We start from the raw sequence: 14,302 nt of genomic DNA, 5'->3' as shown, positions 1-14,302 counted from the left end.
GACAAGCAGAGCACAAGTTACGGGACACACCAGAAGTTTCACCTCCATTAGCATTCACCAACGCAGGCTGGACAAGTATGACGCACCATGCCATCTCTCATACATGGATCATCTGCACCCATTTATTCCAGTTGCCTTCGTACGGGAACACTCTGCCCATTCTCAGAGTACAGTCTATGGTAGGCTCATAAAATATTGTTGGAGTCTCACTCAGTTTGGAGTCGGTTAGCTCTTCTTCAGGAACAGGCCGAGAGAAGAGAGATATTGCCGAGGGCTTTTTCATGCAGAATCTTCTGATGCAGCCAAGGGCTTCCAGGCCCTGTTGAAAAATTGACATGTATTAGCTTAAGAAGTTACAGAGAAATGCTAAAACCCAGTAACACCCAGTAAGACTATTCTGTGTGACATGCTTCATAGATTGTTTCTCCAGATGCCTCGTCTCCACGAGAAAGTGGCACTGCTATAGATTACAGCATTATAACTAAACCAATAATGTGAGCCCATGCTGCTGAGTGCATGCACCAGTTTAAGCTACTCTGCTCATGAATCATGTGTCCACACAATGCAGCAGTATATTGATAAAAGCATGTTGCACTGGGGCTGGGAAGGAGGGGTCTCTCTCCCGGCAGCCGCAGCCCTGGAACTGGGGAAAGTTGCCTCTTTCTCTCGCCACCGCAGCCCTGCACGTCCCAAATTCCTCCCACCCCCTCTTCTCACCCCACTGCCCCCTCCCACCTACCCCCTATTTCCCCCAAGGCCACCACCTCACCTTACATGTGCATCTTCTCCAGGGTCCAGGCACCTAATTAGTGGAGCCACACCTGCGCGGCTCCACTAATTAGCTGGGCGGCCCTTCATTCTCTTGTGTGCGACCGCCCAGGCGCGCACCATAGAGGGAACTATCCGCGGAACACCTGAATGGAGCTCGCGGACCACTATCTGAGAACCTCTGGTCTAAGCTATATTTCTCTAGTTTTTTTTATGAGACGGTCATGTGAGACAGTATCAAAAGGCTTACTAAAGGCTTTTTTGATGAGATGTCTGTTGCATCAACCGCTGATTGAAATGCGGTTCTGGCCATCAGCTTACCTTCCTCAATAAGAGCCTGGAACTGATTTCTGTCTTGCCGTGACAGCTTTTCTACAGTTTGTGATCTTGGAATAGTTCAGATAGTCATACTTAGCCAATAGGACAGGATAGTTTGCTATTCTGAACAGAAGGCTAGTGGATGTGAAGACCTTCCTTCCCAACAAGTCTACATGTTTAGCGTCCTTGTCAGGGGGAGTGGATTTTGGATGTTGTCTAGATCAGGGTTTCTCAACCCGTGGGTCTGGACCCAAACTGGGTCACCAGAATGCTTCAAAGGATTGCGTGGAACTCCTGTGGCTCCTGTCCCATGACGAAGCAGCAGTTCTGGATCCTGGAGGTTCCGACCCAGGCCATGCTTGACATTTCACACCAATAGGCCCATTTTAGAAGGCAATCCTAGTTGTGCAGTTGCTACCAAGCACCACAATAATTCAAAGAACAGGCATGGCAGGGCACATTTCCTATCAACCTCACCAGCCAGCACGCCCCAGCCCTGGCCTAGATGAACCTGTTCAAGGCATGAGACGGGAACTCAGTCTCCACGGTCCATTCTCAGTTCTTGGCTTCTCCCCTGGGACTCCCAACAAGGGAGTCTGTTCTTGTGGTGTGGACAGGTGAGACTCTTTTGTAACACTCCAGTGGGACAGTCACACTAAACAGAGGCTGAAATAGTATAACGTTCAACATCTGATAACAAATGTACCTGTAGTATCTCCAAGACAGAAACAGACTGAAGAACCCCCACATAATGTTGCAGCAAAGTGGTTTCCGTTATGCCGGGCTTTGTCATGATGTGATAGAGCACAGCTTCCATCATTCCCTTACACACTGGTTTATTCAGATTCCCGTCCACGATTCGCCACGGTCTCCCAATGAAACAGACATTTTCACAGGCCCTGCAGAGGGACAGTAAGTTCCACTTTGTCAGTTGCAGTTTTAAAAATGAAAAATGCAAACTGCTCGCTAGATAGAGGCGTCTCTTCCATTTCCCTGCACTAGCAAAGCACCCATATGAGAAGCAAAAATAATAGCACTCTCATATATAATCTTTCTGTGATTCTGTGCAAACACATTGGGCTGCAGATCACTGTCCTTAGTCCCTGCATGGCTCTCCTGAAATAAATGTTCCACCCAGCTACCAGAGTCCCAGGGTCAGAAGTACTGCTTGCTAGGCATACCCCCTTGAGAGTGATCTGGGAGTGAGTTTGTCACAACAAAGCATCCTAGTGATGGCCAGTTTGCTGGTGAGTGACAGTGTTTTTAATCTGGCAGTGAGCGTGGAGACCGGTGCTAGTTTCTATTCAGCTTCCATGGTGGTTTGACCCCAGAGCTGAACTGAGTAAATAAATGTGTGCGCGCGTTGGATGGAAACTCTACCTTAGGGCTCCTCCCACCACATTGCAGGAGGTAGGTAATGTGTGTTTTCAGCAAGGGACTTTAGTTCCATATCATGGTTTCTGCATAGCACCAGTGGGAATGCTTAGTGCTCAGTGCCAATCAATGAAGCAGAAGTGCTCAGCTAACATGCTTGGCTATTTTTGCTGGATGCACTGGCAAATACTGGGACAAAGCAGGGGGAGAGCTGGTTACTGTCAAGAGTTACTGGGGCAGGGAAAAAAACAAGTCCCTCATACCCCAAAATACATAGCAACCTCTAAACCAGGCTGCAAAGGGCAAAGAAAGAAGAGATTTGTCCCTTCCCCAGTGCACACACCTTCCCAGGTACCAACAGTCCCAACTGCCCTCACCCCCTACCATTTCTGCAATGAAGTTGAGCTGACAATACAAAACTCTATAGCACATTAAAGATTATGGGGGTAGTAACAAATAAACCAACTAATAAAAACCCACCAGGAAGCCTACCTGATTGGATTGCTCATTTCATATAATTTTTAATTCAATATAATCTGCATTTCTGATATATCGATCTGCTGCTGAAACCACGGTGCCAGAGTGTGTCACAGGGTGCACTTCACATCCATGCCCAAAAATGATGCTGGCTTTCACTCTGCTCATGGGCCCAATTCAAGGAAACAGCTCTTTAATGCCCTACAAGGCTACACAAGACTCCTCTCTCTGTGTTGTGTGTCAACAGCAGAGATCAGCCGAGGTACTGAGTCCCCTGATTTAACATCTTCGAGGTGACGGCCAGGTTCTTGACTGGAATCTACCACTCCGATATTGTTCTATTCCCTAGACCAGTGGTTCTCAAACTTTTGTACTGGTGACCCCTTTCACATACCAAGCCTCAAAGTGCAACCCCCCCCTTTATAAATAAAAAACACTTTTTAATATATTTAACACCATTATAAATGCTGGAGGCAAAGCGGGGTTTGGGGTGGAGGCTGACAGCTCGCGACCCCCCCATGTAATAACCTCGCGACCCCCTCAGGGGTCCCGACCCCCAGTTTGAGAACCCCTGCCATAGACCCTCACTTGGGGAGCAGGGCTTAATGAGCATTAAGTTTATTTGAGTGTAGGGTGGAGAGGATTACTTCTGTTCCTTAAGAACATAAGAATGGCCGTACTGAGTCAGACCAAAGGTCCATCCAGCCCAGTATCCTGTCTGCCGACAGTGGCCAATGCCAGGTGCCCCAGAGGGAGTGAACCTAACAGGTAATGATCAAGTGATCTCTCTCCTGCCGTCCATCTCCACTCTCCGACAAACAGAGGCTAGGGTTCCTATAAACACTAGGTTCCTTCTAGTGTTTACAATATGTTGGGGACTTTCAGAAGTGCCCATGCCCCAGAGACATTTCGAATGGCCATGCTGAGGGGCAAGGAATCTGAAGTAACAAGAGGAAGAGGACGAGATAGGACAGCGAGTCCCAGTCTCCAGAGTCCTTCCATGCACTCTACACTAGCGCCAAGTGTACACTTTCCACATCTGCTTTTGTAGTTGTTATTTTGCTAATATATTGTATTATATTATACATGATATTATTTTTCTAAATGATTGCATATATAAGCATGATATGCTTATTATTTAATGGTTCTACAGACTTCTCTTTACTCACCTTTCCCGTACTGCCTGGGGTAGATTTGTCAAAGAATCTTCTGAAGAAAGATCAGAAAACATGTAATGAGCACCAGAAAAAAAAAAAAAAAAAGGACATACAGATTTTATATTAACTGCCATAAATCACTATTCACTATTAATGAAAAAGCAGTAAGAGAGGTGTCTGTTTTCTGCTATAGCACGAAGCTATGAGGTTTGGGACTAGTGAATTTATAGGTATAAGCATATAGCTTGCGAACTAGTCTATATCCCTTATGAATAAAACTCCTATGCACCTTTAGAGACTTCAGAACTTTCCCGTGGGTGAGATGCATCATCAAGCGACATGTTCAAAGCTGTATCTCTGGCTGTATGTTCAAAGCTAGGCATCTGCCTTTCCTCCTCATTAGCTGCAACACTATCATCTACTGCAGTCTCTTGTTCTTCAGAATTGGCTTTATCTTGCTCTTTATCTTTACCAGTGACAGATTCTGGTCCGTGCACAGGATGTTGCACATAGTGTCCTGTCTGCCCTCTGAAAGGACCCATTCCTTCATGTGCAACTAACACCCCTTTCACCTGCGTGGGCTCAGTTAAACTTGCATCAGGGGCTGCTTCAGTTGCTCCTTCTGAACAGCTCTTTATGTCCTGATGGAATTCAGTGCCATCTTGAAGCCCACCATGTTGAGTCTTGAATCTTTTCCTTGGGGGTCCTTCATCACTGACAACAGGTGTTAAGACTTTGCCAGGCTGTCCCTCTTCCCTTGAAGATGCCATCCCTCTCTTTGGCTCTGGCTGCTGAGAGTTCTGTTGTAAATCCAAGTGAGTGACGGAGTCTTTGCCCTGCAGACCAGCACCACCAACTTTATTCTTCAGACAGACTGAATACAACAGCCAGGGTTTGGCAAATGTCATTGCAACCAATCGTACAGTGTTCCCTCCCACTTCTAACACCTGTTCCATCTTAAGGAGGTCCTGAAAAAGAAACAAGTTGTATCTTTAGGTAGCGCTGTGGAATACCAGTATGTATCAAAACTTCCTGGAATTCCCATTATTGTAACCAGTTGCAAGAGTGCCTTGCCAAACTCTCAGTCCCTTTTCAACTCTCCTGTCCTATAGACTTAAAAAAGGGAATAGCTCCATTGCTTAATCGCCTCTGAAACTACAGCAAAGATTCGAAATATTCCTGTGAGACTGACCATGGTGCCCTAGGTGAGTGCAGTCACTCATCCAACTTTTTCATTTAGTGCCACCATATTTTCTGGTCTTCAGTGAGACAAACACAGGATGTATGAGGTGAGATGACCATTGGTTGTTGACTGGAAATCTCACTACTAAATTTATCACATAGAAGAAGTAATTCTGTTCACATTTGTTTCACATGGATTAGATGTCCTTCCTATTCAAAAAGAGTGCTATGGAGTTCACATATATATATGTGGTGATGGAGATGCAAACCAACCTGAATATACTGCTGTAAACTCCTGGTGCGTTCGGTGTCAGCTTCTTCATAGCAGTGGAACTGTTTGCCCAGTTCTGCCTTGTCAATCCCGAAGGAAGAGGATGCCTCAATAGCATTATGGATCTCCAGGACAGCAGATACATCTTTGGAGCTATACCCATAACACTCTGTACACTGGAGGACAAACTGATCTACGTCATAAGTCGCTTCCTGGACTTTTAGCAGCCTGGTAAAAGCATCAGGGAGGCACGAGATTCCTACAGCCATGTTATCAACCACAGAAGGAACTGCAAAGTAAAACAGAATGAGTGTATTAGTCTAGATAAAGACAAAAATCTTCCTGTACTAAAGTTACCATACATTGGATGACAGAAGGATCAAAAATCTTTCCAGGCTCCTCTGTCAACAAGTCTTTTCTTAGACTCTTCAATTAAAAATATAGCTCAATGTTCCATATTCACCACTGCAAATTCCTTTTTTCTATATGCCCTCCAAACTTGTGTATGAAATGGGCTGCAGAAAAGGAACCATCAAGTTGGCTTACAAAGGCTCTAACCCCAAGCCAGTATGAAATATCAGCGAAGGAGAGACTGGACTCTTGCAGTCTCTCTCTCTCTAGCTCTGGGAGACTTGGGAAATCCTGTAAATGAACAGATTTAAGAGTGTTCTGCTATGTCTTTGAAGGTGGTCAGTAAAATCACAACTGGAGAGCCTAGGGCAAAAAGACAGACTCTGGAGAAGTGACTCCTTTGGTAGAAATGAGTGACAGAAGCCAATGCAGAGTAGAAAGCTATTGGCCAAGTCTGATAAAGAACATGGAATGAAAGGTCACGCCACCATGAAGACACTAGAAAAACTGAGTGGTTTTTGCCTTAACGAGAGGCTCTTTATCAGTTAGCTCCAAACTACACACTGTTTTCAAAAGTGACTTTTCTGGTCCAGGATGCTGGGGGTGGGGGAAAGGACAGATATGACACCATTCTTAATTCATTCTTTGCTCCCACCTTTCTTTTTCTGGTGTTTACAGATAGCCCTATTGGGCACTGTGACATAACACCTGCTCTCCTTTGATGGCCAAAGTCAGGTGTTCAAGAGGAACGGGAAAGTACTGCAATGAGCTGGCAACCTGATTGACCCATACAGGGATTGTATGGTAACAGGACTTCAGGAACGGGGGCTTTCAGATTCTTGTTGTGACAGATGTGAATAGCATAGGCAGGGACAGCAGCAGGCCTTCCATTACAAACCAAGAAATCCTTCCTGGATACATCTGTCTTGAGCAAAGACCATCACCACTCTTGTGGTTAAGGCACTGGACCAGCACTCTGGCAGAGCTGAGAACTGAATCCAGATCCCGCAACTCCCTGTGCGACCGTGGGAAAAACTGCACTCCTTGCCTGAGAGTTCCCTGTGGGTAAAATGGAGATAAATTTTCCCTTTCTCCCACTCTTTGTCTGTCTTCCCTACTCAGATTGTCTCCTGTTCTGTGTTTGTGCAGCTCTGAGCACAATGGGGTCCCGATCTTGGCTGCAGCTTTTAGACACAGATACTAAACAATGAGTACAGCTGATGACAGGTCTCAAGAATTAGAGTTCTGAATATTAACAACATTTATATTGCAGCAATGTCTAAAGGCCACAGCCAGATCAGGCGCCGTTGTGTTAGGTACTGTATAAAATACAAAATAAGCGAGAGTCCCTGTCCCAAAGAGCTTTTCAAGGAGATTGGCTCAGTCTCCTTACAGAAGAGGAAACTTGGAGGTAACACAAAAGAGGTTTTAAAATTAGGAAAGGGACTGATAGGTTCACCAAGTAGCAGGCATGTTTGGCTTAATGACCGCACACAAAGTGGGATACACACAAAGAGCTAAGTTACCAAGGAAGCTGATCAAAGCAAGGTGCATTAATAAAACTACATTAGAGTCAGAAGAATGAAATACCCCAATAAGTAGTATAAGAATACAGGAAGAATCAGATATTTTAGAAGTATGAAAGGAGATGATCCTGCTAGGAGATTGCATAAAAACACTGCCTCCATTCCCCTGAGTTTGCAAGCACAGAATGACATCCATTCCAATTTGTTTTACTTGTTTACACACATACAGAAACTAACCTGAGGTACTGAGCCTCCCTGGCATTGGGGCACATCTCAGCTTGATCTTCACTTGGCAAGAATTGACCACGATATTGTCGTTGGGGTTCAGATTGCGTGTGCTGACGATTCCTGGTGCATAGTACCCTCTCATGAGTAAGTAATTGGTATGAGATGCTTGACGAGCTTTTACCTCTATTCTCCGTTTGTTTCCAGAGCTCTCATCCAAGTCATCATCTTCATCATAGTCATCCTCAAGACCATCTTTTCCCAAACTGCAGGAAATGTACTGTTAATCTTTTGCCACTTTCTTCCAAAACAAGAGATTTTTTTTCAATAATTTATTTCATTTAAACTAAATCAATTAAAAGGATCGATGATGAACACACAACACTACAGTAATGCAACATTCCAGCTATGATTTTAACCACGATCAGGAAATTCAGAAATGAGGTTGCTGACCCAGTCAAATGTATGTATTGCAATAAGGTCTTTCATTACACAACATCAAGAAAGATCACATTCTGCTCCGCACTCCAGGATGTTAGTCATTTTCAAAATACAGCCCATAGATGACTGCTTTGCTGTAGAGCTGTTCATAGCCTGCTGAATGAAATGCTTAGAACCAGACAGTAAAAAGGAATTGCAAGAAAGCTTGGAAGAGGGACTCCCCTTTCTGTGAACTTTTAATCTGTAAATTCTTTAAAAACAATCCCAATGCATCAGCTCCAACTACTGAACAGTCAGGGTACATGGTCATTTCATCAGCTACATTATGGAGCTTTGAGATGCCTCCCCCCATAGAGGGCTAGATCTGTATCTGGTTTCCATTGTGTTCATCACTGCCGAGTTCCTTCACAGTATGCCTTTGTATCCCATATTCAGGTATTTGATTATTTTCCTGGATTTATGCTGTATATTAATGATTTTATTAGCAACACTTAATGGCAGAGCTCTCCTTTCCACCAGCTGCCTGGTCTTCTCATTATTTCTTAGGTTTCCCATCCTTTGGAGCCACAGCAAGTGCACAGTGTAAATACCATGCAGACAATTTCTTTCCCACAAATCACAACATGAGTCTCCAGCAGAGCTGAAACCCACATAGAAAACATAACAAAAACAACAATACATGGTAATTCCCTGAAACAGTTAGGTTGGTACAATGGCAATGAGCATGTGCAATTGGCACAGCTAGGCTATGCTGCCCTGCTTATCTCTGAAAACTGTGATGAAGTCTTTGGCAATTCTATCTTCACCACAGGCATGTTCTTTCAGGGTAATGTGGAAGTTAACACATTCCAATGCTCAGATGAAAGACTAACAAGTGCTGTTAAATCTTCAGGATGCTCCCTGAAAACATCCAACATTGCCACTGGAAAGCATGTGCTGAAATGCAGAGCAGAATATTCCCGTGTCTGTTGTCAATTTCATTCAGCAAGTTATACACAGCCCTTATTTGGATCAGAGCATTAGTGTTTACCTTTTGATGACTTCATTCTCCACCATAGTGCTGTCCACCACGATTATTTGGTCTGGGATCCTCACATCCACAGAAATAAGACCCAGGGAGAACAGGGAAAGAATTGCTACACAATGACCTCCGGGGCCATCCATAGGAAAAGTTAGCATGCCTGCTGAATCTTTGGCTTCTTGATCCTTGAATGAAAAGCTATCGGGTTCATCTGATTTTCCAGCTTCCTTGAGCTTCTCTAGGAACTGGAAGGATTCTGTACAAATTGTACTGGGAAACCGCCATGTGAAGACTCTGGACACAAAAACAATTGAATGAATCTATACAGGGTTTGTATTACTGGGCAGAAATCCCCACAAAACAGCAAAACCCCCCAAAAGGAAATGCAACAGTCTATGTTCCAGGCTGTAGCAAAGCATCCCAGCGCAAAGAAAAGCCCTCCATTGGCCTAACAGCTCTTATGCTACCCTCTCCTTAATGCAGTTTCCAGCACAAGGGGTGTGGCTGGAAGAAAATAGGCTTAGTTCCCTACAATTCTCTGATGATCCCCCAGCTGCCATTTCAGCTATTCTAACCTAAGCCTGGGGACTAACTGAAGGCACACATTTAAACCACCTTTACACCCTCAACTCCTGCTGTGTGCTCCTTAGCTATAACAGAGGATCTGGTCCCTTGCTTCTAGTTTCTCATTGTTTCTATTCCTTGTTAAGTAACAGAGTTATGTATTTTATCCTCTATGCAAAGCATGTTTGGATACATTACTGCGTTAGCTCTATACAGTACAGCAGACTTTGCTGGACACTCACCTGTAGTAGCTTTGAGATAGTTGATATGACATAGGCACAAAGGGCAAAGCCCGGCTTTTCTTTGGACCCAGGGTATGGTTAACCCGACGGCGATTGACCAAACTTCTCTTCTGACATTCTAAGAAAGCCTTCACAAGAATGTCATCCTTGTACTCACGGTACAGCCGAAAGGTCTGCAACACACACAGTTTAAATGCCAGATTAACAGCAAGGATACGTTAATAAAATCCACATATTGCAGCCCAAATGAGAAACTCTTCAGCTCTGTAGAGCAATGTTACATCCAAATCAGAACAGTGACTCAAGGCAAGTTAGACAGAGAGCAAAGTCATCCCTGTAATGTCCAGATGCTATTGTGGGGGGAAGCACTATAAATATGATAGCCATTACTGAGATACTGGAGTGAGCTTTATGGGTAATCTCAGGTACTGACCTCATAAATACCAAGCATTAGCTCTCTATTCTGTTGTGTTTTTTTCCAGAGACCTAGTCACTATCACGAACAACAAATTATTTTATGAGATATGCTATTTATGGAGAAATTTATACCCAAATAAAACAAAGATTCACTTGTTTGCTCAAGAGGCAAAACAAATTCCATTCAATTTACATGGCGGTTTGCGTGCATGCAGATCCTGCTAAGAACTAGGAAACCATTTATTTGGAATTAATAGCCTGGTAATCAAGTCTGTATGAGTTGTTTATAAATTGTCAGTTACATTTTGAGTATGAAACCACAAATCAGAACTTACAGTTGAACGTAAGCTTAAGGACATATATACACGTTTATATTGCATTTACAGGGTTTCCTAGAAACCGAAACCAGTAAATTCCAGTGATGTGAACCAAATTCTATAGAACTTTGTAAACAGAGTGCCGGTTTGATATTTCAAAGGTAAGTATTGAGATCAGCTCCTGTTATGATTGCACATTTAAAATTCTTTATCTGTTTTTCTCATTAAAAGGATCACAGCACTTTCAATGCACTTCAAATGTTTGCATAATTATCTATGTGGAAGTATGCCATGACAAACACAATCCCATATAATATCTTTGGGAACCTCATTTTATTAACGTTATGACTGGTTTACGTATGATTGTGTTCTTCTCCATGGAGGAGGGTTACCACAGTTCCTACAGGAACTAAAACAGTGGGAGGTGATTAAAGTGAATCACTGAGACTAAACAACTCTAGAGAGGTACCACCCCCTGGGGAGGCTTGCATATACTGGTTCAAGCTGGCTTTTAGGCAGTCTGGCTTGCAGGGGATATAACAGTGTAAGGCATGGAGCTGTGCAGCCTTAAACCCTCCAATCGGAAGGACTGGGACGAGGGTCCCTACCCAAAGACAGGTGATGGTAGGAGACCTGAGATCTGATTGGGAACTCCTGGAGTGGATCACAGGGGTGAAGGGGGAGAGAAGGGGGGGGGAGGAAGGGGAATACAGGTGTAGTTACGCTGAAACAATTTCAAAGGTAAATACTGAGATCAGCTCCTGTTAGGATTCCAAATTTAAAAAAATCTTTATCTATTTTTCTCATCATTAAAAGGATCACAGCATTTTCACTACTCAATGATCTTTGTGGAATTATTTATGTAGAAGTACGTATTCTGGAAGTTGAGAGCCATGAACCGGTCTTGAGCTTGGAGCGATGGAGGGAAGTGTTACCATTCTGAACCTGAGACATGTACATATTTGTTCAGTCTGCTCAAGTCTAAGATAGAAGAAAGAGGGTTTTCGTCCTTCGGAATGAGGAAATACCGACAGTAGATGCCGTTACCCCTATACTCTGGAGGAACCTCCTCTACAGCTCCTAGATGAAGCAATGAGACCACACTGCTGATTGTAATAGGCTCTTATGAGAAGGGTCCCTGGAGAGGGATGGGGAAACTATGGGCAATAATCTCTAAAATCCATCTATTGGCTGTCAGGGCAGACAACACCCAGTTGAATGGGATGAGGTGGCTTCCGAAGGTTATGTTCTCTCTAGACTTGGTTTGATGCAGCTCTCAACTATCTTATCAAATCTGCTGACGTGTCAAAGCAGCTGTGTGCATTGCCAGGGAAGAGGAAGGTTGGTGCCTCATGTTGTATGGTGCATGCCTTTTGGCTCGCTATTTCATCTGCCTGGGGCGCTAAGATGGTGTGCGCTGTCTCAGCCGTGGCTGGGGATGGTACGGCTTGCAGTGTGAAGGAGAGGTGTAAGTCCCCAGAGACTGCAGGAAGCACTGGAGTCATTCAGTGAGTGCGGAGTGTTGTCCATCCTCTTGATGAACAGCTCTGTGCCCTCAAAGGACAAGTCCTCTGTCATGGCCATGGGCTTTAAGAGGGAACTGAAGGAGCGTTACAACTGCCCTGCCCTTTATGCCCTTATATGGGAGCATGCGGTAGTACAGGACACGTGTGGCCCCACTGGACACTGCTAGTCACAAAGATCAGGTTGTGTGTGCATGAGGCGCATGCGCACCTACAGTGGGATCCACTCTGACAAACTTGAAGAACTTTGTTATTTCCATCACAACGTATTGCAGAAAAAGTGAAATAAAACCAAAATCGTACGGTACCTGAAATGACTGGCAGGACTTCATTTGATTATCTGAGAGTGCCAAAGTACTCTGAATCAGGTTCTGGAGCACTAGGAAGTGAATATCATAGATACTGAAAGAAAACAATCACATTACATTATTCAAGGCATTCTGAGCATGAAGCACCCAATCATTAAACTAACGCAGTAATATTTAAATGGAGTGTTTGCCTGTAATGTTTGCGCACGCACACGCGCACGCGCACACACACACACACACACAGTTAGCCACAATGTTGCTACATCTGAATTCCTAACGAAATGGGGACATTTCCCTACCTGCTACGCTTTGTTTTTTCAAGAACTTTATACCAGGCCAGGATAGTTGGATCATAGCTCCTCCCAATCAGCCCATGCAGACAGAACTCTTAGGGTTTTTGATGATATCACCCCTCCCGCCCCCCACAGAAGGATCTAGCTATCTCCCACCCTTCATTTGGCTGATTCAGAAGCCATATGCATAACGAAAACAGACTGACACCATACTTTAACGAACATAACACTTCAGTGAGCTTTTTAAATGACTCACAATAAACATTGGGTACCAACATTCCCAAAGGGTCTGGATTGTTATAGATCTTGAATGAAAATTGGCAGATAGAGAAAACTTCCCTTTCTCTCTTCTATACTTGTTCAGAAGCTTGGGACCATCCAAGACAGTTTACAGCCTAATAATACAGGTGGAATTAGTGCCTAACTGCTGCCTATGAAACCCTTCTGCCAAAGGCCACAGCTGCAGAAATAGGCACTCCTTGTCTACAGTGTTTTACAAACAAGAGGGACTGTAATACTACTACTACTTATGACTCCATTCCTTAGACTAGGTGGAGAAGATTAATTTGGGGATAGACCCGTGACTAATTAGATGAATTTAAGTAACAGAGAATGTAAGATGAATATCCAGAGAAGGCTTCCTGAGAATGAAGTGGGCCAGGCTGTGGAACTATCTCCCCCTGCTTGGCAGTCAGAAAACTAAACTGGACAAAACTCTGGTAAGCGTACAATAGGGGAAATTCTGCTGTGGCAGGAAGATGGGGTTGTCTGATACCATGGTCACGAGCACACTTATAAACACCTCAAGTCATCGTGGAAGCTTAAGCTGGTAAAGCTAGCAATGGGAGCACACCACACCTGTGCTCCATGATCTGCACTGGCTGCCCGCTGATTTCAGGATAGAATTTAAGTTGTTGGTTTTGACCAACAAAGCCCTAAATAGCCCGGAACCCAACTTATTTGATATGTTGCCTCTCTCCTCATGACATACCGCTGCAGCTGTAATCAGTGAAGGTACTTCAGTTGGATTCCCATAGATCAAACTTCACTGCACCGTGACCCCCTTCTGACAACAAAAATTACCACACAACCCCAGGAGGGGGGGACTGAGGTCGCTGAAGCCCTGCTGCCCTGCGTGGGGCAGGCCAAAGCCAAAGCCTGAGCCCCACTGTCCAGGGCTGAAGCTGTTGGGCTTCAGCTTCAGCCCTAGGCAGTGGGGCTCGGACTTTGGCCCCAGGCCCCAGCCAGTCTAAGCCAGCCCTGGTGACCCCATTAAAATGGGGTCCCAACCCATTTTGGAGTCCTAACCCACTTTCTAAGAACTGCTGCCATAGATTTTAAAAAGAGAGGGAGCGGATGGTAGACTGATCTGTGTGTGAGGCCCTCAGCTTTGGAACCAGCTTTCCTCTTGGTCTGAAACAGCTTGGACCTGACTGAGTCGCAGGGCATGCTGCGAATCTATCTGTTTACTAAAGCTTTTGGAGAGGAAGGGGTTGATGGGGAGTTGGTGAAAGGCTTTGTTGAGTT

At 44.5% G+C, this 14,302-nt stretch overlaps 1 protein-coding gene across 1 annotated transcript in view; it reads right to left on the bottom strand.

The window, feature by feature from the left end:
- GTF3C1 (general transcription factor IIIC subunit 1) overlaps positions 1-14,302 on the bottom strand; it is a 79,531-nt gene continuing 65,229 nt past the window's right edge. The window contains exons 28-36 of the mRNA XM_026650785.2: positions 12,483-12,576; positions 9,918-10,090; positions 9,121-9,405; positions 7,662-7,915; positions 5,550-5,836; positions 4,384-5,062; positions 4,107-4,146; positions 1,793-1,985; positions 1-319 (exon numbers count right to left, since the gene is read on the bottom strand). Of these exons, the coding sequence (XP_026506570.1) occupies positions 98-319; positions 1,793-1,985; positions 4,107-4,146; positions 4,384-5,062; positions 5,550-5,836; positions 7,662-7,915; positions 9,121-9,405; positions 9,918-10,090; positions 12,483-12,576 (2,227 nt within the window). The 3' untranslated portion in view covers positions 1-97. The remainder of the gene's footprint in view (positions 320-1,792; positions 1,986-4,106; positions 4,147-4,383; positions 5,063-5,549; positions 5,837-7,661; positions 7,916-9,120; positions 9,406-9,917; positions 10,091-12,482; positions 12,577-14,302) is intronic.

The sequence above is a fragment of the Terrapene carolina genome, unplaced genomic scaffold, assembly GCF_002925995.2.
Source record: "Terrapene carolina triunguis isolate 2854851 unplaced genomic scaffold, T_m_triunguis-2.0 Scaffold93, whole genome shotgun sequence".
Taxonomy (NCBI): Eukaryota; Metazoa; Chordata; order Testudines; family Emydidae; genus Terrapene; species Terrapene triunguis.
The sequence above is the reverse complement of the archived record's forward strand: the minus strand, read 5'-3'. Positions and strand labels throughout refer to the sequence as shown.